Source organism: Emydura macquarii, unplaced genomic scaffold, assembly GCF_026122565.2.
Source record: "Emydura macquarii macquarii isolate MOO-44397 ecotype Brisbane River unplaced genomic scaffold, CSIRO-AGI_Emac_v2 contig_2897, whole genome shotgun sequence".
Taxonomy (NCBI): Eukaryota; Metazoa; Chordata; order Testudines; family Chelidae; genus Emydura; species Emydura macquarii.
Genome location: NW_027133034.1, coordinates 12,780,073 through 12,805,683, shown reverse-complemented (window position 1 = coordinate 12,805,683; position 25,611 = coordinate 12,780,073). Strand labels below are relative to the sequence as shown.

Here is a 25,611-nt window from a genome sequence, read left to right as displayed (position 1 = left end):
CTGATACAATCGAAATAGTTTTCACCACATGTAAGGCTTTGTCTATGCTACAGACAAAGTAAAAAAGATTCCAACTCATTTTAGATACTGCCACCAGTGTCTTGTGTACGCTGGCATGCAAGCAGTTTTAAAACATTCAAGTGAACCAGCTGTAAGGTTTTTGTGTGTGTGTGTGTGTGTGTGTAGATGTAAGGTCAATGACACTAAAAATGAATCAAAGTAATCTTCAGTCTGGTTAGACTATTATAATACACAAAGAGGGGTAGAGTATGTGTGTGTAATATTTGCTTGCGATTTCCAAAGATGTTACTATTTTCTAAAAAGAAACAGTATTGCCAGATCAGCTTTACTGAGTTAGGCCTGATCCTGCAAGCACTTAAATATATGATTAACTTTAAGCACATGCATGTTTGCAGGATCATGAACTTACAGCTTATAGTAACATGGCTGTTTACAGGTAACTTTCATGGGAGTTATTACACACACATGTGCACAAACACACACATGGAGACTAGATCTCTATGGCTTTACATAACGATATGAGGGGGGCTTTAAAGGACCTGTATTTTTAAGGAAGACACCTTACATTGAAACCGGCTTTAAATTGTTAACAGATTAGTCTAGTTGAAATAAATTGAAATGGTCCTCTACAGCAAAGGGCTACAGCAATTAGGGTTTAGATCAACTTTTTTATATTTATGGAATTGGGCTGTAAGGCTAGCTACCTTAAAAACCTTTTAAAATCTGAACTACAAAAACACAGATCTAAGAAACACTGCCTGTGGCTTTTGCTACTTGGAATTTGAAAAATGACAGCAAATGAAGGTTAAAGTAATCAGTGGCGTTATAAATACCACTTAAACTGAGTGTCACATATGGTATATTAGCAATATAGATGGATTTAATGAAAACTGAGATTGAGGTCTACATCTGTCATCAAACAAATGTACGAAATATTTTCTCTGAAAATGAAATGTAATGATTCAAGTGATCATCTGTAATAGAGTTATAACAACTCCAAATGGTGAAACTAGTGCCAGTTTAATACCTTTTGTCAGCTAACATTAACTGAACAGACAATTCCGGTGACTATTGTCTTGAGAGAACAGACTGTGTGATATGTCATAATCAAGCACACGTCCTTAGATCAGCAGCTCAAAAGAAGAGCATATTTCTACAAGTCACTCTCTAATGCAAAACCAAGGGTGATTTGTCGCACCATTCCAGCCACCATTCCAGCCAAGATGGCTGTGTGGAATTTTTCAAGCTTCAGAAATATTAAAATGGATAATACTTGCGTGTATTTAAAAGAATAATTCCTAGCTCTTGCCAAATCATGCTCTCTGTGGTATCTGCCAGAGTGGGAGGGATGCATGCTCTCAAGGGGCTTGTGTTTCATGGTCATCTCAGGCAGGGGGCTGCAAAGTTCATTAAATGAGACTGATCTTATCTCCCTACTAGTTCTGTTCAAAATAGCCTTGATACGATGAAGGATTTATGTTACCCCACTTCAAATAAAAAGTACTGAGGGATGGATTTCATTGCTGCCCTGTGGCATTGTAGAAGCCAGGGCTGCAGTTGCGATATTCATTATTGCTTTGTGTCACACAGAGGATTTATTGCAGGAAGGATCCATCTCCAAGGTAAGTAAGGATTTGTTTTTCATAATACATTTCATCATCTTAATGTAGCAAGAGGTGAGTACCTTCTCTGTCTTTAATTCTTATAAAAGTATATTCAAATAAAGATCAAGGTGTGAGGCAAGCCAAGGAATGGTGCCCATTTTAATAGCATTCTGGAAAAGATCAGAAGTATTGACACAGAAAAAAATATTTTAGGATGAGGTCCCTTGGCACAGCACTGGACAAAACACCAATGGGTGTCTCTGTAGATTATAGATTGATGTGCCAAATAACAGTTGGGGTTACACACACTCCGTCTGCAAAGGCTTTCAATCACTATCCACTAGAGGGATGATTTAATAAATAAACAAACACACACCCAGACCTGAGAGTGGACCTCTCTCCTGTGCGGTATGTTGTGTCAAAACTCTCTCATCTGATGAAGAACGTGAGCAACAGGCAGTATCTGTTATCTTTCTTGAGCCCACAGCATCAGGCCCATCCACTCAAAATCATCATTTGGGATCTTAACAGAAGTTTTCATAGACAATAATTTATGCTATTTACCAAGAGCCCGGAATACAGCGGTCCACACGATCAGGCATCAAATGGGACAGGTGGAGGAAAACTCATGGACTACAGATAATACTTTATCAAGAAAACAAACTACAACTGCTTTAGATGTGGAATATTAAAAGAAAGTCAATAATAGATTGACAGAGTGATGGATAGCTCAGGAAAGAGTAGTCGTTTGGACGTGGTCTGATGTGCTTCTCTTGTGTAAGTGCTCAGGTGCTTAAGTAGTCTCATTGAAGTCAAAGTGTCTACACTAGAAAGTGCTCACCTCAGTGTAAGGATCCCACATGCAGGCCCTACATGTTTTTGAGTTTGAGCTTTGGGAAGAGGAGGACAGAGTGGACGGAGAAAAGTGAGGCCAACAGGGGACAAGGATAACTGAAAAATCCCTCCAGTGCATGACATAAAAAGCATTGATGCTGCTGTCTTAGACCGAGTAGTCTCCAGCAATTAACCATAATAGCAGCACTCCAGATATCATTGTACACAAGGCAGCTGCCAGGAGCCTTGCATTATTCTAGGTTTCTTTCACACAGTGCTATTATGGGAGAAAATCATGTCTCAGGAAAACAGTCCATGTTGTGTTTTAGGGCAGTCTGCCAAGGATCAGCATGTTCCGATTCAGGCAAATGGGTCAACCAATCAATATTTCACAGAAAACAATGGTGTAACAGTTGTGCTGTGAACAGGAAGGACCATCAAACTTTAGAGCATTATGTGATGCTGGTATGCAAATGTTCCCTTCTAACATGAATGTTTCAGTGTCTATTCTCTTGATGCATGCAGGTACATCCCATTAAAATTAGTCAGTCACACTTGAACTTGGGTCTGATCCTGCCATTCTTGTGCACAGAAAACTCTCCTCGACTCCCTTGGAATTTACACTTATAAAAAGGAGGATAGGAAAAAGAGAATATATAATTCAAATATTACCTTGTCCACCTTGTCTCTCTAATATCCTGGGACCAACATGGCTACAACAACACTGCATACTTCAAATTCTGTCAGATGTAGAAAGGAGAATAGATGTGTGCAAGGGAATAAAACAATCCAGAATTCTATTCTTTCATTACTGTCTGTGGACAATGTTATGCTGAATTTTATGCTACTCTTATTTAAGTACTCTGTGATTCTTGCATCTAAATGAAAAATTGTGCTGTTTATCCAAAATACACACGCACACAAAAAAATCTTCTCTTTAACTACAGAGATACACTACAAAATAGATACACATTTGTGTTTATAAACCAACCCCCCATTAAATCCCATTATAAGCCGACCTCCCAAATACATTTTATTATTGTGGTTTCAGGAAGATCCCAATACTATTTATTTTCTGAACACTATTAGGGAATAGGCTGTGCAATGCAATTGCCCTGTAATGAAGAGAATCCAGGTACCAGTGCTTCTAAAGGTGTTGTATTATATTTCTTTGAATGTTATACTGTTTGGAAAATATATTCCTCATAGCTTCTAGCTCATGTTGGACAAATCCTGACCATTTATCCAATATTTCATAGCTAGCCACTCTTTCCTTTTCTCATGAAGCTTCCCAAAATAAAACCAACTCTCTGTATTCTTATATTTTGACCCTACAGTGTAACGACTGTCATTGCTGGCTGGAAAATGGATTTTTCATGCCACAAAAACGTTTGAGATTTCAAGATTTTGTTTTGTCCCAGTTCAGGAAAAAAATCATAATTATTCGTGAACTTACACATCCCAAAAAATTTCGTTTGGGGTCAACCAAAACTCTGCATTTTGAAAAAATTGGAAATGTTTTGTTTCAATTGTGACATTTTGTTTATTATTTTTATTATTACAAAAAGTATATAAAATACAATAAATTTCAAAATGAGAAGTCATTACAAAATGAAAAATAAGAACGTTCTGTTCTGAAAATGTTGAAACAGCATGTTTTGACATTTTTGAAGTGCTTTGTTTCAAAACATTTTTAAAAGTTAAAATTTTGCCAAAAATCAACACATTTCCCTGGAATTACTCAATTTCAACAAATTGAAAATTTTCCAAAAGAAAAATATTTCCTTGGAAAATTTTCAACTAGCTCTAATTACTATGCACCCCAGAATTTACAGAAAAGCCCTTGATATGCCTGCAAACATTTGTGCATTTCCTTAAACCCACAAACTTGTTGCAATTTTCCCAACACTCATTTTAATAGGTAATGTCTGGAAATACTTAATGTACAACTTTTTTTTTTTTTTTTTTTTTTTTTTTTTTTGGGGGGGGGGGGGGTGGTTTAAATGGAGAACATTTTCTGCTTCATCCTTGCAACTACTTTTCTTCCCACATACAGATTTTTGTCCCGGATCTGAAAACCAAACTGAGATTTGAAACTTTAATGGAAACTGGTATTTTAAAATTTTAAATACAATAATTCTTTGTATAGCTGTAGGATCTCAAATAAATCATCAAACTTTCATCTGAGATAAGAATTGCCACCCCTATTTTATAAATGAGGAAGTCAGGGGCAAAGCCAAAAATAAAACTGGGAGGGGGTCCTAATTACCAGCCTTATTGTCTAACCTCTAAAAAGATCTAGTATTTTAAAGTCAAATGTCAACAATCACCTATTTAGATATTATCCAGACCTCTCTGTTGTGCAATTTCTGTATTTATCCAGCATATCTATATTATGAAGTGCACTTGCTAAGCAAGCTGCATGTTAGGGAATAAGAATACATAATTGGATTTTTATAGCAGGAGATGAATAATAGCTAGAAAACCTAGGTAGAATGAACTGGCAGTAGCAATCTGGATAAGACAAATATAGAAAGATTTGTTACAGCAATGAGAAAAAAGCAGACAGTGTGCTTTATTGGTGATGACTATAAATATTTTTAGTACACTGTACTGGTCTGCAAGGAATCAAAAAAACCTAAATAGATCATTACAATAAATTCCATCAGGATCTCTTTCTTTATATAGCCTTCTCTCAGGTGTCTGACACACGAACTCTCACAGATGCTTATCAGAGCCATTGTTCTGTATTTTTCTTCCATTTATATCATTATTATATTATCTCTGATCTTTTTATTGCAGAATTCCCTCTCTCCGACCATCTCCATTGCCCATCATGCCCAGTCACCTGGCCTTTCTGTGACTTCCAGGGCCTCTGTGCTGATGATTTCTTGTCTGCTTTCAGCCCTCTTCTCCCTACCCTCTCTTCAAACATGGTTTTTGATGCTTTCTATTCCTCGTTCTCCTCCACTCTTTACTCTTTTGCCCCTTTCTCCCATTTCAACATCAATCATGCCAGCTCCAAGCCCTGGCTCACTCCCAATATCAGCTTCCTATGCTCCTGCTGGGGTGCTGCAGAGCATCTGTGTTGGGAATCCTATGATCAGGCTGACTTCCTCTTTTACATATTTATTCTCTCCTCTTTCAGTTCTGCCAACATCGTAGCTAAGCAACTCTAGTTCTCCAATTTAATTGAATCTCAAGCCCACAATTCCAGCTGCCTTTTCACCACCTTTGACTCATTTCTTAAGCCCTCCCCTCCTCCTGTCTCCACTTCACTCTCTGCACAGGATCTTGCTGACCTCTTCCAAGAGAAAATTGACAAAATACAATGTAACCTTCCCTTCTCTCTTAGTTCACCTTCCCTGTCCCCCTAAAATCCTCTCCTGCTTTTCTCCTATCACAGACACAGAAGTTTCTCATCTTATCTCCTCCTCTAACAAATCCACTTGCCCTAGTGACCCCATCCCATCTTCAGATGTCCCTTGTACCTACTCTCAACTCTTTCCTTACTCTTCTCCTTAACCTCCCACTCTCCTCTGGTTTTTTCACCTCACAATAGAAGCATGCTAGTCTCCCCCATCTTAAAAAACAAAACAAAACAAAAAACCTGATCCTACTTGCCTCTGCAACTATAACCTCATCTCCCTTTCATCTCTAGGCTCATTGAATGCCCTGTCTATAATTGTTGTTTAGAGTTCCTCTCCTCCAATTCCATCCTAGACCTTCTCCAATCCAGCTCCTGCTTGTGACATTCAACTGAAACCACTCTCATCCAAGTTCCTAATGACCTCTTCCAATGTAAAACTCAGAACAGGTATTCCATCTTCATCCTCCTCTCAGCCGCCTTTGACACAATTGACCATGCTCTTCTCAAAATTTTGTCCTCCCTTGGCTTCTGTGACTCTGTCTTCTCTTGGTTCTCCTTCCACCTTCATAATCATTGCTTCAGTTGTCTTTTGGATCCTCCTCATCTGTCCTCCAATTTTCTAGAGGGGTTCTACTGGGCCCTGTCCTCGATTCCTTTCTCCTCTACTTCTACACCTTTTCTTTGGTGATAATCTCATCTGCAAACAAAAATTCAGATACTATCTCTATTCTAAGGACTCATAGATCTGCTTCCGTACTTCCGATCTGTCTCCATCTGTCCAGACAATACTCTCAACCTGTGTTTGACATCTCTTCATGGGTGTCTAGCTATCAGCTCAAGCTAAAACAGAGCTTCTAATCTAGCCCTTCCCCCCCCCCCTCCCCGATGCCTCCTTTCTTGATCACAGTGAGCAATATCACCATCCTGCCTGTCAACCTAGGCATCATCTTCAACTCAGACCTCTCACTAGTTCCTCACATCCAAGCTATGTCTAAATCTTGCCAATTCTTTCTGCATAACATCTCTAAGATATGGTCTTTCCTATTCATCCATAGAGCTAAAGCTCTTGTCAAAGCTCTCCTGTCACATGTCAATTATTGCAACATCCTTCTCTCTAACCTTGACAAATGAAATGTTGTCATGCTCATATCCATTCAGAATACTTCTGCAAAGATCATTGTCCTAGCCCAGCACTTTGGCCATAGCACTTTGTCTTTAAATCCCCACAGTGGCTCCACTGTCTCTTTCACACCAAACATAAGCTAATTGTACTCACTTTCAGCATCCTTCACAGTCAGTCACCATCCTACCCAACAAATCCCTGTGATGTCCAGGGTCTCAGACCCAGGCATGTGAGTTCCCAGACAGTCATCACATCCTGGCTGCCACCTGATGTCTGCTGAAAACTGCAGAGAGTCGAGGAGCTAGCAGGACTACAGCCTCAGCCAAGACACCACCCTCAGGAGCCCTGATTGGAGGATTGCCTGGCTCCACCAATTGTCCAGCCATGCTATTTAAGCCAGAAAGAGTCACAGGAAGTTGTCTAAGCACTAATTCACTGCAGCTAATTGTGCCTGCTTTCTGTGTTCTGCATCCAGCTCCGTTCCTGATACCTGCTCCTGGCCCCAGCCTTTGCTCCTAGGTCCCACCATGCTCCTGTTCTGTGATCCTTACCGCTGTTCTAGTTCCTACCCTACGCCTCACGTCCAAACTTCACTTACTAGCTCTGGCCCTGACTTCTGACACCAACTCTGGCTTGACCCTTGGCTCTGGCACTTGGTCTGTGGCCCTGGCTCTGATCTTCAGCTTCAGTTCCTGACTCTGACTCGACCCCTGTCTCTGGTAATTGGCAGTTGACCCTGGTGCAGGCCCTCAATTCTATTTCCCAACCTGGATGCCTTTTCCACTCATTAGACCTGAATCCTGGTCTGACCACTAGACAAGACTGCCTACATCTCAGTCCCTTACACTCCCATTCACTATGGAGCTGCCAATGCTTATCTCCAGTTGTCTCAGGACACCAGCCTCCTTTGCCCATTTGCTACATTTTCAAACACCTCTGTGCTTTCTCCCATGCCGTCCCTCACACTTGGGAGGTGCTCCTCATAAACATCTGCAGAACTACCTCATTACGCACCTTCCAATCCCTCCAGTCTCTTTTGCCAGGACACCTGATAAAAAACTTAACAAGGGTTAGAATGTGGGTGTGCAGAGATCGCAGACTATCATGCTGACCAATTGTTTCCTTGTATTCCCCTTCTCTCTGTCTCCACCTTTTGTCTCATGTCTTATACTTAGATTGTAAGTCCTTGGAGGCAGCTAACACCTTTTTGTTCTAGGTTTGTACAGCACCTAGCACAGTCCATGACTAAGATACTAGATACTAAGGTAATACAAATAATAAAGAAAGCATAACAACAGGCCTTTTTCCTGTAACACTCAGGAAGTTGTGGCCCTACTAGAGAAAAGACATTCACCCTGAAATGAGCAAGAAGACCACGAGATATTACAGGGCCCAGTGGCCTCAGAAGCACCCAGATCTGTAATTCAATCTATGCAACATACATAAATTTAGTCTTGCTTGGTTTTAGCCATTTCCCAATTCCAACAGAAAACAGCTTGGAGTTTATGCTGGCAGAAGGGATAGCAGAATCTGGACCACTCTTGCCCCCAGTAGTGCTGAATAGTTGATTTCTCAGAGGAAGGCAACGACCCACTAATTGCCCTAGCCAACTGTACTGTGATTTATAAATGGAGGAAAAATTCCTTCATGTCCCCTGCAGGTGACTATACTTATACTAAAACTTGATAGATTTAAGAACCTTGTAAAATAATGAGTTGTATCCCTGGATATCAACTTTCTATCTGTGCTAGCAAAGCCCCTTTGTATCTACTTTTTTCTAATATAGGAACTTGAGTTCCAATTCCTTATATGGAAAGGTATTTTTCTGCTGGTGGTAACTATGTTTCATAGAATCAGTGATTCCAGCCTCTAGCTATTGATCTTCCAGTTACAGAAAAGTCAAGATGTTATTATTTAACTCATCTTGTATTCCACTTGTTAGTCCCAATAACATTACTAGTGTTTCCAAATAGCACTGTCAGTAACATAGTTTTCCTACCCTGGGAGATATACCTTTGCAAATTAAATCTAAAAATAATCAATGCACTCTAATATGATTAAATCTAAATATAAGCAACCACATTAATCTTGTGTAGGAAAAACCCTTTCTAAAGTCTATCCAGCTATTTCTTTCATTTGGGAGCAGTCAGTTTTGGTTCAGCTTGTTTTCAGCCAGGGCTATGTCAAAAATGATTGCCTGTGAGGGAGTTTCTCATTGTTGTCCTTTGGAAGGATTGTCACCAGAGGCTTAATTTAAATCTCTTTCAGTCACAACTATTGCAGTTATGGCAGGCCAGCTCAGGTCAGTCCTAACTCCTGGGCTTTACAAGGGAGCCACTTGGAGCTCTTTACATACTTTAACAAAACATTACTGTCTACACTTTTGCACCACAACACATGTACTGAGTTCAAGCTGTGTTCAGTGCCCACTTGAAAGTGAGCATCTCACTTCTCCCCTATTCTTTGTTTTGCCTTTATCTGAGGAGTACTTTCACATTTACTATGTTAAACAAGAGTTTTTTTAAATGGAAATAGATTTTGTATGGAAAATTGCATGGGTCCAATTTGTCTTTGCTAGCATAAAGGGAAAATAGGACCGGGTTAAGGTATCCCTGCCGAGTGAACAGAATTGACAAGGGGTATGTCTACACAGCAATTAGATACCCACGGCTGGCCCATGCTAGCTAACTCAGGCTCATGGGGCGCAGGCTATAGGGCTGTTTCACTGCTGTATAGACTACTGGGCTCTGACTTGGGGCCCAGGTTCTAGGACCCTGTGGGTGGAAATATTCCATTTTCAAAAACTATTGCATATTCATGTGCTAAAGTTTTCAAAGTTCTGCTATTAAGGAGGTTTGTGCATAACTCCCTTACAGAGCCAGACTGTGTCCTGCATAGGTGGTGGTGCACAGCTGCAATGCCCATGTGGCACTGAGCCAGATTCTAGGTTTGTCCAGCTACAAAAGGAGACAGGAGGGGGGTGAGGGGAAACCTAACTGTAAACTAATCCAGATTTGAACATACACTAAAAAGTTTGATGTGAGTGGCAAGTTGAGCCAGTTCTTATTTTACCTGAACAAAAGTACCCATCCCAAAATGGCTCATATACACAGAAAAGTGTCATGATCCAAATGTAGAATATAGCACATTAACAGGACTTCAGGCTCCAGACTGTTCTAAAATTCTTCCCAGTATTTCTGCACGGAAGGTAAGATGAAATAAGAGTGAAGACTAACATACAACTCCTTCTTTTGATAGGTTACAGGGTGTTATTTCAACAAATAGTTTGGGGTTTTTTAATAGTTAAGAACACACAAAACTCACTATTTATATCACAAGCACAAGGACACTCAATAAAACAGAAAGGCAGGATAGCTAAAATAGATAAAAGAAAATATTTTTTCTATAAGTCACAGTAAGCCGGTGGAACTCATTGCCACAAGGTATGATTGGGGCCAATAGCTTCGCAGGATTCAAAAAAATGAATGGACAATAAGAACATCCACAGCTATATTCATCAGGAATTTATAAGAATAAAGAAGGACAATAAAGCCTTATACTTGAGGGTATAAGCCCACCTCTGAATGAGAAAGTTAGGAAATAATGTCTCCTATGTGGAGGTTACTCCCTAATTTCTTGTTTACAGACTCTTGCTGCCCTTTAAAAAAAAAAAAAAAAAAAAAAAGAACCTGATTCTGGTCATTCTCAGAAACACTGGACTAGAAGAACCATTAGTTTTATGCAACCTGATATGTTCCTAAATTTGCTACATTCTCCTGTGTATAAAGAAAAGGAAAGACACTCACTTGCCTTTAAAACTAGAAAGACATAGCTTTTTTCATTGACAGGTTAAAGCATGAAATGAAAAAAGAAATGAGACGATTTTAAAAAGCAACCAATATGTTTTTGGGCATAACTTTTAATCAAGAAATAATAGTACCCATAATTTTCTTGCAGCATACAATTGTACTTCCAATTAATCCCAAATACAAATGCCAACGCACATAAACCTCCAGCTATCAGATTCCCTCACTCAAAATGTCACCTTCAGAAAAAGTGAAAACTACAGTGAGGTCTTTCTGAAAATCAGACACAAAATGTAGAGCTCCAATAATTCAGCAGAACTGGATTGGCAAAGAAGAGGTTTTTCAAACTCAGAAACCCAAGAAGAACTCCAACAAAGTCACAGCAAAATCTCAAAAAGAAAGAAAGGAGCTATTTTTGTTCTGAGCTCCTCTTTCTCTTTGTACATTTTCTTGTAAAACTGAATCTCCAAATGGAATTATATACACATTACAAGCTCCCAGCTTTGCTTTTCATACCTTGCCTGGCAGGTGAATGGCAGCAATTTCTTCAAGCTTTTCCAAGCAGGTCTAGAGGGACTATTTTACTAGCTCTCTGCAGCTCTAATTAAAATAAATTACAAATAATTGCTGCAAATTCAGACAAGGCATTAAAAACCCTAAATACTTGTTAAAATTTAAACATTCTGGAAGATATTATAATGACATTTTAGTGTAAAACCACATAACAGTTTGGAAAGCAGGATGTATAAGTATAATCTAAAAACCCATGTCATGCTTAATGAAGACTACCAAGGGATATTTTTGGAAATAATGACATTTTCTGACTGTAACATGGGGTGCAGAGGCATTGCTATTAACCCGCCGGTAGTTTCATTGAGAGATTGTTATTCTCTTATAACATTTGTTCCCAAATTTATTTCTCAAGCTGATATTGAATGTAAACGTCCTTGAAGGTATAAGATGGCCATCAGAAAGAAATGTAATAAAATGGACAAAATATATTCAATTAAGATTACTTTGTTTTGATTGTTTTTTTTAAATAATTAATGGGCTTTTGCAATTTTGCATCCTGTATAAACTTTAACCTTCCCATTTCTGAATAAAATGAAGGTAAATATTGTGCTGATTAATGGGAACACTAATACAACTCTATCCCCTCAGTACTTTGGTGGCAGCCTACTGTAGCCATTTTACAGTCTCTAGTGCCAATTCAACAATAACTCAACTTCAGAATGAATAGCCTGCTGTCTCATTCCCCCATGCCATTATCAGTGGTCACTAGAGTGCCTCATTCTCTCTTTGTCTCAGGATACACTAGAAAGGCTTTGCTGATACAGCTCCCTGTATGGCTATACCAGTAGAGCCTCCAGTGGGGACACAGCTAATATACCAGCATGAGGCAATCTTTTGTTGGTATAGGTAAACTACCTTCCCAGATGACATAAGCTAGAATGGAAAAAGTACTCTTTGACCAGGATAGCTGCATTCACACAGGGGTGGTTTTTTTTTTTTTTTTTTTTTGCTGTCATAGCTATGTTAGTCAGGGTGCAGATTTTTTCATGCTCATTACCAATATAGCTATACAGGCAAAACCTCATAGCGTAGACCCGGCTTCAGGCTATATCTACATTGGGAGTGCTATACTGGTATAGGCATACCAGTATACTATACCAGCAAAGTGCCCTTAGCATGGATGCAACTATACTGGCAAATTGGAGGTTTTGTACTGGTATACTCAACCCCTGAGCAAAACTAGCTATCCCAGTAAAAGGACAGTTTTTATGGTATAACTGCATCTAAATTAAGAGCTTCTGCCAGCACAGCTATGTCAGTGCGGGATCACACCTCTTCACATCCCTGACCAACACAGCTATGCTGGCAGAAGACTCTAGTGTAGCCCTAGCCTTAAACTCTAAGAGTATGTTGTCTACACTGCAGCTGCAAGGGTGTTTCCCAACACAGGTAGGCAGACATGGGCTAGCTCAGTTTGAGGTAGCATTCGGAAAGCAGCACTGTGGCCACAGAAACAGCATCCAGGAGCTCAGGCCTGATTGTACTTGTCCACGTAAGCCATGCTGCTGCATATGCCGCCATGGAGCCACTGCGAGTATTTTTAGCGCATTAGCTCAAGCAGAGCTAGTACCTGTCTCCCTACCCTTCCAGCTGCTGTACAGACCTCTCCTAATGGCAGAGTTAACGCCAACCCTACAATGCTGCAGGAATACCACTAGAAGCACCCTCCCTCTTTCTTTAATGTACCACTTATACTGGCAGGCCTTGCACTCAACATGAAAGAATTTCTCTGTCTGTCACGCCAGGACTTTTGAATGCCACATCTGATCAACTCCAAAATTTCAGGGAACGTTCTAGACATCAGTGGCCAGAACCCTCTTGATTTGATGGAAAATCAGAACACCACAAGAAGGAAAAGGGGGACCTGCCGAGCCCCTGTCACCTCTTGATGGCACCCATTAGCCTCTTGCAGCATATCATTTCCCCTGCTCATCTCCCAATAGAGTTAAACACTGAGGCTATGTCTACACTTAAAAAGCTGCTGCAGCTGTGCCACTGCAGCACATCAGTGTAAATTCTCACTACAGTGACAGAAGGGGTTCTCTCATTGCTGTAGGTGATCCATCTCCCTGAGAGTCAGTAGCTCAGTCAAAAGAAGAATTCTTCCATCAACCTAGCACAGTCTACACTAGGTAAGTCAACTTAACTACGCCACTTGGGGTGTGGATTTTTCACACTCCTGAGAGACAGCTATGCTGATGTAACTTTTCAGGGTAGACCTGCCCTGAAAAAACATGAGAGAAATAATTGCTCTACCTGCTGGGGAGCCATGGGGCAGATTCTCAGCCAGGAGGGGCAGCTGGATGGAGGAGAGAGAGAAGGCTTCATTCATTCCATCTTCCTTCCTAATGTCCTGCCTCCTCAGTCTGCTCCTAGTGGGAAGAAAGATAGCACCAGCCGTCCACCCCTTCCTTCCAGTCTGGGAGAAAGAAAGGTAGTCTGGGGTGGGGGGAAGAATTAACACAGGGCTCACTTGGCATGTTGCGGAGAATGGAAGACCATGACAGGGGTGGGGAGAGAGGAATAGGGGAGAATAGAGCCTCAGTCATAGTAAGGAAAATGTGGAAACTGGATGGGGGGCAAGGAAAGAGAGACACACAGCACCCTTGACGTGGTGTAGAGAATGGGGGACCCTATCGTGGGCAGAAAAGGGACTGGGGGGATTAGAGTCCCTGGCATGCTGAGGGGAATGAAGGATAATGGGGAAGTGGGGGGGAAGAAGGGAATGGAGGGGAACAGAGCACCTGGTATTGTGTGCAAAATGGGCGACGCTGCTGTATGGGGGTACATAGAACCACAGAGCCACTAGAACAGGGGAAAGAATGGGGGACTCTGGTATGGGAGGAAAGGGACTGGGGAGCACACAGAGACCCTGGCAGGGAGGACATTGGGGGCAGTTGCAGTAAGTCCCTGAAATAGCTGGAGATGGAAGGATGGAACACAGAGATCTTGGGGGGGCCTGAAGGGATGCCAGGGGCCCCTGGTGCGTGCAATCAGCATGGCTGGCAAAAGCAACAAAGCATGCATGCCCATAGTCTATGTTGTGATTTAGAGTGTGATCATGTTCATAAAACAGTAGTGACGAAACAAAAACGATGTCATCTTATTCTATAGGGCCTATCCAGGAAGACATTTCTGTATGTACATAATGTTAAGCACAGTACGTGATCAAACACCTGCCTGATTCAGGGCCCAGATGTGCCCCATGTGTATTGCCAAGTTATAGCTCTTTATATTGTTGATTCAGGCCCCAGTGCTCCCCCTGTTGATTGCACTTAATCACATGCCTGTGCCTGCACAGCCCCACTGATGATAATGGGGCTCTGGGCTGGCACAGAGGTATGCCCTCACACAGGCAACTGCAGGGTCACAGCCTAAAACAATGAACACTTAAGGAGGCTCCCCCTGAAGAGCTACCACAATTCATTCCATCAGGTTGGGGGAAAGTTTTCACTCACCTTAGTTGCTATTGTTCCCTTTGCCAAGCAGTAGCAGATTTTGACTCTGACAGGTTAGTTTCCCATTTGTAGCGGAAATGGTGGAGTCAGGTATTTTCTAGGTAATTTGTTTCCTTACAAAACGTACACACATCCTCTTTCCTTGAACAAAGAGGGCAACAAACTACACAAAGGCAATGGTCTTTTGTGTAAACCCTAGCTGAGGCACCAGTCTGCTTCAGCCCCAGAAGCACTGCAGCTGTCTCCCTCCAATCTCACAGCAAAACTCAAGGCTTAACACTTAGCCCTTAAGAAACACCCCTACCCAAAGCTCTTACCGAGAATGCCCCTGGCCAGAAAAGTGAGCCCTTGACCCTCCTTTTGTGCACTTGCTTTGCAATACAAAAGGAAGCTCTGAAAGGAGTAATAGCCTACACAGAAAGTGCTTTAACCTACACAATACACCCTTAATGATTACGTATGGTTACTAGCTGGCACCTGGTCTTGCTTTGGAGAGTTTCATCCTGGTAACCCCAAATGTGCCAGCCATTAACACCCTTTGTTAAAAAACTACAAATGTATCAATATCAACTAAAATCAGTGAAAATAACGTGATATGAAAGGCTAAGGGTGCTATTAATCACACTGTAAAGTCTTTGGGATATGGAACTTTGGTGTATGTTTCTACTATCTTTGTATAAACAATAAAATAGTCAAATAAAGCCGTGCTTGCCTACATCTTGTTGGCAGTATGAAGACGCTATGGGATTCACTTCCTTGCCAGAAATGGGTTTACTCAGTGTGGCAGGTGTTAAGAGGAACTGGTAATTAGCTTGTTGGCAATTTCCTTCCATGGAAACTTTGGAAAATCTCATCAATGTCCGTTACTTTTATATTACCTCTTTAATTTATGAGCACAGCACACACACAAAAGTCTTCATCATTATGCTAAACTGAGTGCAATAACATTATCCTGAATTGTGAACTAAAAGGGCATAACCACAATTATATGGAGGTGAAAGATATTTTACCAGAGGCACTTTAAGGTGAACAATTAAGAATTGTAATTGCTGTAGTACAGCATATACCCCAAGTGCCAGCTCTATGAATGACGGATTAGAAGCATGATTCATTCCCATTAAGTTACTCTTTTGCTTCCATGGTAAAAAGACTGTATGTGAATTCAGTGTTGTAAAGCTCTAAAACATGCAGCAGCAACACCATATTCCAGAGAGCACAATAAAAGAGGACTGATTTGGATTTTCTCCTTTACAGACAATGAACAGCCAATATGTGCGCTTTGAAGTATTTGGATGTGAAACTGAGGAACTAACAAACTTCTGGGAAAAGACAATTGAAAAACAAACTAAGCATCTGCAAAGTGAACAAGAACGTCAACAGAGAAGTGCTCTGCCAAAGTAAGTGTGAGGGAGAGCGGGTGCTTGATTCTTTGGGTTGGTATATCCTTTTTAAAAATAAATAAATACATTTAGTGCATGCAATAGATGCCAGAATGACAGCCCAGGGAATTGGGATTCTCTGTATAGTGTATAAGAACAAAGCTTCATGATCTGTCCCCCTAATGTGCCTCAACCATGACCTCAATGGCTATCTCATAAAGATGAGAGAGGATAGTTCAATCTTGACCCCTGCTCAAGTAGTTAAAGCTACCTTTACACTTCACTGTCTGGTGCTGTGCTGAATCTCAGCTTAACCACAGAGGAGACTCTGACCTTAGATCATTTAGCCTTTCTGGCCTTGTGTTCACTAGGAAAAAATGTGGATTCTTAACTTGGAGTAGCTAACGTAATTAACACAAGGTCAATCCCTAGTGAAAACAAGGCAGTTGTGGTATGTGTCAGCAGGCCCAGGCAAACCCTAAGCTTCCCTTCTAGTCCTTACGTCAGCCTGCTAACATTTATAGTGAAAACTATAAACTGCCTTGTCTCTTACCTTGTGCTAGTTATCCTGAGGTAAGAACACACTTTTTTCCCCCCTTAGGGAAGATGAACCTTTTGACATAAGCTGGTCCTAGATAAAGGAAGCATCTGTGCAAAATTCATCCACCATTCCTCTTTTTTTTTTTTTTGTGTGGGGGGGGAAGGTTAATATCCAACATAAGAGAATGGGTGGTCTTGCACTTAGTGACCTGGCCTGGGACTTATGAGAGCTGAGCTGAGTTTAGTTCCTGGGTCTACAGATTAACACTGTAACCTTAATTTCTCATCCTCAGCTCCCCACCTGTAAAATTTCTCCCATTTTTTGTCTGTCTTGTCTATTTGCACTTTGGGCCAGGAACCATTTTACTGTGAATCTGTGCAGTACCTATACAGTGCCTTCATCCTGATTGGGGCCTCTAGGTACTAGTGCCATACAAATAAAAACCCACCTCTCACCCATCCTATCTGGTCACCAGCTAAGAAATATTGCTCCTGGCAAGAACCTGGTAGATTTATAAAAAGCAGTTTAACTGTACACAGTCTCTCTGGTGTTTTCAATATAGTACTGCCAAAGGAAACCAGTAAAGTACTGTAAGAGGTTGTCCAGTAGGTGGCAGCAGCCAATCTTGAGAAATAAGGGCTGACCCACAAAGTAGCTTTGTCAAGCAGGGAGAAAACTAGAGATAATTGTGAGCCCCAAAGCTCAGGTTAGGTTTCATTATCATGGTAACACTATGGGGCATTATGCTAGATGACACTCCAGATGAGCAGGATTTGGTAGATCTCCCACTGCTGCTACTGCTGGCAGAGCTGTACCAATGGTAGCAATGGTGGGAGATGATAGGAAGATAAGTCTAGTGGTATCTCCAACTCAAAACATGAAGGTATGTAAGATTGAAGCCTTTTTGGTGATGGAGGTATTTATGTTTCCTGTCCTAGACTCAGAAATGAATGGAGGGAGAGGTTGGAAAAAAGGATACAGATGATGAAGACTCAAAATGAAGAGCCAGCTAGTTGAAGATCTCAGACTCTTTTGGGAAAAGAAGGAAAAGTGTTTTGCAGGAGAAAATCATAGTGTATTGCAAACACCCAATTTACTTTCATTCACAAGCTTCAGTGAGATTTATTTTACCATCATCACACGAGTGCTTGTGTGTGAAACCTCTGTTACTGCTTATGAGACCTATTATATATGTGAACCCCTCAGTCAGGAGGGAGAGAATAAACCTCTCTGGAATGTGTATGGGTCATAAATTGTGGTTCCCTGATCCAGACAACGGTCTGGAAAAGGAGTTTAGCATCATTCTAACTAAATGCTCATTGAAATGATTTCCTGTGTATTTTATTAAATACTCCTTAGGTTTCTATATACACTGATATTATACAGCAATTTAATGTTGTGGTTTTCCTTTGAAATTGTTTAATACTTTTTTGGGTTTTCGACTTGAAGCCACAAATATACGCACAGAACAAATACACTTAAAATATTTTCATTTATTACTAATACACTTTGGGAGCAGGTCAAATACTTTCCCCCTATAAAACAGATGGTTTGTTTCAAAGTGTCTTTCTCTATCCCCTACCACAAATGTGCACTAGCCTTTACTAATACGGAAGTGTTTCAATGGAGTAATGCTATCAAGTTGCTTCTTTTTAAGAGTTCATTACCACAGGAGCACCTGGAGTAATGCACCACAAAATGGGTTGTTTTAAAACATATTAAAAATCCCTTTCCCTCAATTGCTCAGCTGTCAGCGTTGTGAGGCCATCGTTTGACTAGTTCTTCAGTCTCCATATACTACCTTGTTCCAGGATAGACAAGATTTTAATTGCCAATGTAGCGTGACGGGGAAATCAGTAAAAGGTTCTGCTTTTCATATAGCTTAGGTAAACTATTCACCATAAAGCATAAAGTTAAAAATGTTATTTTTTTCCCTTTGTACATCACATTTCAAATACATCACTTTGGAGTGAGCTGAGGGCAAAAAACAAATCTGGCATCCAATAGGCGTCGAACAAATGGAAATGACAGGCTGATTGGGAGCTTGGAAAAAACAGTTAAAACATAAAAAACTACCTTGGAACACATGTTCAGGAATCAAGTCATCAAAACTTCTGAAAAGAATGTGCCTGTGGGCTGAAAATGCCTAAAATATGCTATGCTCCATTTCTTCAATATGGCTTTCTTACACTGCTTTCAAAGTGACATAAGTGAAGGCACTCTTATTCCACATAGGGAGTTATAACAGTAAAACTATAACAGTATAATTATATCTATAAATTTCCCCATGTAGACAAGCCTCAAGGGAGTTAGGCACCCTGCTCCCATTAAGTTTTAGTAGGAGTTAGGCTCCTTTGACAATCCCAGTCTGTGCAGCTCAATTCTCTTCTCAGTTGCCTGTCCTCAGCACCTACTAAAGCCAAGGACAAAATTCTGCTCTCAGGATTGTGCTGGATTTTACACTGGTGTAGCAGAGATCAAAATTGGGACCCAAGGTCATCAAAGGCTATGACCTCACTACAACTTAAGTCACCGGGGTGTCAATTATATACCCCCCTCCTCCGAGCAACATAATTTATGCCAATTTAAGTGCTGGCGTGGACAGCGCTATGTCAGTGGCAGAGCTTCTCCCGCCAACATAGCTACTACCCCTTGCGGCGGCTGGAGTAATTAAGCCAATGAGACAGCTCTCTCCCATTGGCTTTGAGCGGCTAGTGTAGCCAGAGCTAAGAGAATGGTAGCATTTCACACCTACACTGTACATGTGTGACTGTCAAAAAGTACAATACAAGAGAAAGACAGACTTCCTGTATTTGAAAATCCAGGAGTGAGAATTTCACTACAGGGCTCAGGTGGATTGACTATTTTCCATACATATTCTCTTCCAATGATGCGAGTAATGGGGAGCAGAGTTGTCAGAATCCACTAGAGGACAAGGATAAGAAGTCGAAGGGAGTGCCTGCTTTCCAAAATTACTGCCCCATAATGCCTCAAGCTCCTGATACTACAGAACTTTATTCAGTGATGTCACAGAATGGTGCATTGTGGGATGCCTTTAGCAAACTAGGATGTGCCAGTAGATTTTTAAGAGAGGTGAAATTTTTTAATATATTTTTTAAATAGTAAACAAACTTATCTCTGTGCTGAATGCATCTTTCCCAGCCTGGATCCTGGGGGCTCTGAGAACACATTTCTGGATTTAGCCCAGTGTTCAATTTAGTTTTGTAATTCACCTTGAGTGTTTAGATGAATTATTTCAGGCTCAGGTTTCACAGTGTTAGATCTAGGACTTTGGGTCATGTTATCTTTATTTATTCAAGTGCTAGCAATCCATTTTGCTTAAAAACTCAACCTCTTTTTCAGGGGCAATCTGACTAGTAGCTTTATAAATAACTAGTAACAAAACAGTACATTCCCACAGCAATAAATACAATTTTAGATCAATCAGCAAAAACTAAAATGTGATAAAACTGAAATTCAAAACTTAATCAGAAGCAGGGCCAGGAACAGAATGTGAGATGAAAATGTTTAGGGTAAATTGAAAAGATGGGAGTATAAATCTTTAATTCACCTTGAAGGTCATTAAAAAAATCAAAAGGAAGTGAAGAGTAAAGACAAACTTTAAGGCAAGCCAAAACACTGAAAAATGTTCCTCACCTCTAGAGACTATAGGGCTGAAAAGATTGTGGTTTAGTCATTGATAAAACTATGTGGGATCATTATTGCTTAACAGAATGAGCCAAAGATCACCTTGGATTATTTATCAGTCACTCTTAGTAATGGCAGAGCTTTTAGCAGAGTGGGATATGCAACCAGGGAGGTGAGAGCAAGGAATTTTTAAAAAAACACTTTCTCACAGAAGCACTTCATTTCATTTGATTTTTTAAGACCACATTTTCACATTGTTTTTAGTATAACAATGGGATAGTTTCAATTGTGCCAATCCATTTTAATTAATTTTTGTGATTAAAATATGATACTTTTTTTTATCCGTTCCAGCTTTCATTATTTTACCATTCTTCTTCCTCACCCGGATACCGTGTTACTAGAAGATGTACTATGCCTCTCACATTACATATGCACGATTCAGAGCAACTTTTTAAAAACCTTGTAACACAGACAAAATCAGAAGTAGCATAGTTTTACCATCATCTAAAACAAACACTAAATAATCTGGATCCAATCCCCCTCAGGCTCTATTCATGAGAAGTATATTTAGTGCTACCATGGGAATGACAGATGCTCCATTTTACCTGTATTAATGGCCCTTCTGCTGTATGGATAAGGACTGACAACTGTGAAGAATGATTCTGTCAGTAACTTAACAGACTTCAGCCTCTTAGCAATTTAGCTGAAACTGTATTTAAGGGAGAGTTTAAATCCAGTTCCTTAACATTGTTTTTCCACAAACTAGGAAGTGTCTTTGCTTGTTTAAAAAATAAATACACAGCCAGTGCTTTGAACCTGCATGACTTACTAAAACCAGACCAAAGTTCTTTCTTGCTAATAGTGTCAATTTTGGCAGAGAGTCCAAATGGGACTGGGTGAACTTTCACAAACCTGACACAGCACAGTTTCCTTAATGAAGGATAAGTCCGGCTGCTGCAGAGTGGCCTCAGACTTTCAGAAGTAGAGTATGTCTTGACAGTGACATCCAGTGGCGACCCATACCATGCTCTGTGTGATTCTTTTGTGTCCAGCCAACTGTGTTTGTGTGGTTTTTTTCTTTTAATAGTGGCAACACTAACTAAAGAAAGGAAAGACAGACTGAGGTCAATCCTAGTTCAGAGATATGGTAAGGTCACTCATCATCATGAGTTTTACTAGATATTCTATACAATGTTAAATTATTGGCGTTACTTCTATTACAGTGGCACATAGAGGCTTCAACCAGGATCAGGACCCCCTTTGTGCTAGGCACTACACATTCATTTCGTAAGAGACAGGCCCTGCTTCACAGAGCTCACAATCTAAACAGGCAAGACAGAAAGAGTGGGAGGAAAAAACAGAGACAAGACTTGCCCAAGGACAATGGCACATCTGTATTATCCAGTCCAAGTATCAAACCACAATCCAGCATTCTCACCATTGGACCACATTGCCTCCATTCATACAATAATCATCACTCTAATGATAGCTAAAGTCCTTCGATATTTCAGTGCTCTGATAATCTAGAGACGACCTGAAGATCAGAAAAATAAAACCAACCGGGGCCCAGCACCATCAGAGACTGTGGGATCTAGTGAACATATCATCAGAAGTGGATGGGGAAGGGGATTCCTGGGAAGCTAAACTATGGGGCAGAGGTAGAAAACAAGAGGACTCACTAGGCCCAGGCCAGTGGGACAGATGATTGAATTTAAAGAAGTCAGATAATATTTAGAAGGGCAGTTGAAGATTTTGGAAGACCACAGCTGAAAGCTGCACCACTCCCCAGCGAGCATGAAACAGCCCTTCTCACATCCTGCAGGCAGTATTTGTTATGACAATCCCAAAGATTCTTCTGGGCTGATGCAACACCCTTACATGGGGCCTGACCTAAAGCCCATCCAAGTCAATGGAAAGATTCCAATTGACTTCGATGGGCTCAGAATTAAGCTCATTGCGCCTAAAGGGAAAGTCTCAGTGGAGGCAGCTGTGCTGTATTTGGCTTACAACTATTATGACTTGTTGTCTGTGTAAAGTACTTTTACATGTCTGGAAGTTTGCTGTCTGCAGCTGCTGGCAGCCATTTTGAACAGCAGAGTTCGGTTCCATCTGCCACAGAGACAACCTGCACAATAGGTTTTCACACAGAGATGTTACTTTTGTTCTCGCTTGACTTGCTGTGTCTCAATATTCTCTTTGTTTACGAGCAAACATAACCACCCTTTCCACCACCCCTTATTACTGCAATCCAGCCAGTTTACCCCCAGGACTTTCCTCACAAAGTCAATCTCCTCTAACCATTTGCTAACTTACTTGTGGAAAAAAATGTTCATGGACTTGGCTGCAGCCTGCCTAAAGAGCGCCTGCAGCTTCCTGAGTGGCCTACTTTAATCCCCTTCTCCCTCCTGCTTGAAAACAGGGCTTTGTTTTATCCCATCATTTTTCTGTCCAAGAGAGTTGAGTGGAGTAACCTTGGTGGCAGAAGTCACTGTTAGGTGAAGTTCATTCTGAGAAGCAGAAGCAATGCACTCTGACCCTCCTGACCCCTTACTGTCTAGGAAATGAAAGGCACAAATCCACAGAACAGTCTAATAATGACCTGTCAACATTCACTTTGGAAAATAAAGCTGGTTTTGAACTGTAGAGGTGCGGAGCACTTTAAGGAACTGAGTTCTACCATTTTAAAACCCAGAGAGCATCTCAGAAATGGCAAACAGTAATTAAACATTTAACAAAAAATTCTCCTTATCCTGGGATGAGACTTTAATATCAAATTCCATCACAGAACAAATTTTTATGGATAAGCTATAAAGCCCTTTGAAACTAGAGGTTTATAACGGGAATGTTGATACAGCCTTATCCATGGCCAGAGAAGAACAGGGCTGCTATAATTACAGAGCACAACCTATAATCTGCATGGCGCTCTGAGTCAAAAGGAAAATGAAAGGCTTTGCACAATGTTGAAGATCAATCAGGGCTTTGATGTCGCTCTAATCTTACACTTTCTCATAGTTCATTTCATGTCCAAGTGATGTGTCATGTCATTTAAGATTATTGCAATTAGAAGGAATGGATCAGAATCTAACAGGAGAAAGAATATGCTCTTTACTTGATTTGATGATTTACTTAAATTAAATGCTATTTTTTCAAAACATCTAAGCAGTTTCTACTGTTTTAGATGGTGTTTTTAAGGGAAAAGATTATTAAGTAGTCTGTTCATAAAGAAAAGCAAAGAGAAATCAGCTTGCATAATCCTTGTACTGTTTGCAGGTTGTTAATATGCACTGTACGCATTGAAGACCAAATCATGGGGCAGTCTACATGCCCACAGAATGCCCCAAATCAGCTTCAGAGCCAAGGATCAGCTGTGCAGGAAGGCAATAGCTGTGAAGATTCTGTACTGTAGGGTCCTGCATGCTATGCAATTACAAATGAAATCTCAACAGACAGCCTGAGCTTCCACCACCAGACGGAGCTATGTGGACAGGCATGCAATGTGTTTGACCAATGGGAACATGCAATACTTATTTAGATTTAAAATGAAGCTGTCTACTAGCCAATGCTCCAGGCACCCTAATGCAGAGGTTCTCAACCAGGGGTACATGTATCCCTGGGGGTACTCAGAGGTCTTCCAGAGGGTACATCAACTCATCTAGATCAGTGTTTCTCAACCTGGGTGTTGCAGCCCCAAGTGGGGTCACAGGATGGCCTTAGGGGGGTTGCAAGTGCAGAGCCAGCATTAAAGGATGGCAGGCAGGGCAACTGCCTGGGGCCCCACACCACAGGGGGCCCCACAAAGCTAAGTTACATGCTGCAGCCCTGCTGCCGGGGGCTCAGGCTTCAGACACAGCTCACAAGTAAAAATCAGGATTAAGTATCACACAGAAATGTAAGTACCAATATTTATATTCCAATCCATTTATTTTATAATTATGTGGTAAAAATGAGGAAGTAAGCAATTTCTCAGTAACAGCATGCTGTGACACTTCTGTATTTTTATGTCTGATTTTGTAAGCAAGTAGTTTTCAAGTGAGGTGAAACTTGGGGTACACAAGACAAATCAGACTCCTGAAAGGGGTGCAGTAGTCAGGAAAGGTTGAGAGCCACTGCCCTAATGCATCATCAATAATACAATAAATCCCAGCAGAATTAAAGTAATCATTTCAACAGGAACTCAGCCAGCCAGAGGCCTACTGAAACTCCTTTCCACTCCTTCACCTTTACTGGAAATTACAGATGTATAGAAATACTAAGATCCGGTAGCACAAAAGCCTTGTGTACAGTATAACATTTGTCCTCCCATGATGCAACATACTCCCCCTCTCCTTCTTGTCCCAGTCCAAACAAACAGACAATCGCCTTTTCGCGCCATTTTTCCAAAACCTTCACTCTTGCCACTTGCATGCCATTGCCTGAGAGGAATAGAGCCCGCTCAGCTCTGTACTATTATTGTGAGCCTCACAAACACTTCATGACTTATTCTGCAATATTTTCAGAGCGAGACAGGAGCTGCAAATTGCGATGTTACAGAGGCCACCTTCCTACAAGCCATAGAATGAAACAATTCCCATTTGCTGCAGGCTGTCACGCACCATCTGCAGTTGGTGGAGCACCACTTCTGGTCCTGGGAAACAAGCAGTGACTGGTGGGATCACATCGTTATGAAGGTGTGGGATGATTAGCAGTGGCTGCAGAACTTTTAAATGGAAAAGACCACTTTCTTTGAATTTTGCAGAAATCTCCCCAGCCCTGAAACACATGAATACTCACTTGAGACCAGCTCTAACAGTGGAGCAGAGAGTGGCCATCACTCTGTGGAAGCTAGCAACGCCAGACTGCTACGGTCAGTTGGGAATCAATTCAGAGTTGGTAAATCCACCGTGGGAGCAGCTGTGATTCAAGTGTGCCGGGTCATTAATAGACCTCTGCTAAGAAGAGTAGTGACTTTGGGAAACATGGAGGACATAGTGGAAGGCTTTTCCGTAATGGGGTTCCCAGACTGTGGGGAGGCGATAGATGGCACGCACATCCCTACCTTAGCCCCGGACCACCTTGCCACAGAGTACATAAATCGAAAGGGATACTTCTCAATGGTGTTGCAGGCCCTTGTGGATCACAGGAGATGTTTCACCGATATCATTGTGGGACGGTCTGGAAAGGTGCATGATGCGTGCATCTTTAGGAACACAAGTCTGTTCACCGGGCACCTGGACAGCAAGAAGGAACATTTTAATAATAGGCTTAGCAAATGCAG

The 25,611-nt window shown here is 41.1% G+C and overlaps 1 protein-coding gene and 1 long non-coding RNA gene across 5 annotated transcripts; one reads left to right on the top strand and one right to left on the bottom strand.

The window, feature by feature from the left end:
- The first annotated feature begins 1,621 nt into the window (after positions 1 to 1,621).
- Positions 1,622 to 17,949, top strand: LOC137166720 (protein FAM240B-like). Of its 4 annotated transcripts, none has more exons than XM_067568582.1 (3): positions 1,622 to 1,643; positions 16,044 to 16,186; positions 17,648 to 17,949. In XM_067568582.1, exons 2-3 carry the CDS (start codon positions 16,047 to 16,049, stop codon positions 17,724 to 17,726), a joined length of 219 nt encoding a protein of 72 aa, XP_067424683.1. In that variant the 5' UTR covers positions 1,622 to 1,643; positions 16,044 to 16,046; the 3' UTR covers positions 17,727 to 17,949. The 4 variants fall into 4 exon arrangements, with proteins under 4 accessions (XP_067424683.1, XP_067424682.1, XP_067424681.1 ...); XM_067568581.1 differs by lacking the exon at positions 1,622 to 1,643 and adding an exon at positions 13,363 to 13,463; XM_067568580.1 differs by lacking the exon at positions 1,622 to 1,643 and adding an exon at positions 15,697 to 15,814.
- LOC137166721 (uncharacterized) lies at positions 4,447 to 15,208 on the bottom strand. Its single transcript, XR_010923777.1, has 4 exons — positions 14,790 to 15,208; positions 13,588 to 13,703; positions 11,275 to 11,358; positions 4,447 to 4,542 (listed from the first exon to the last, which is right to left on the bottom strand). It is a non-coding gene; the product is annotated as an uncharacterized lncRNA (long non-coding RNA).
- Positions 17,950 to 25,611: the final 7,662 nt, after the last annotated feature.

Excerpts from the sequence above, each read along its gene's own strand:
- LOC137166720 (XM_067568579.1), top strand. Across the intron at positions 16,187-17,647 it reads CAGAGAAGTGCTCTGCCAAA|ACTCAGAAATGAATGGAGGG; the intron begins GTAAGTGTGAGG and ends TTCCTGTCCTAG.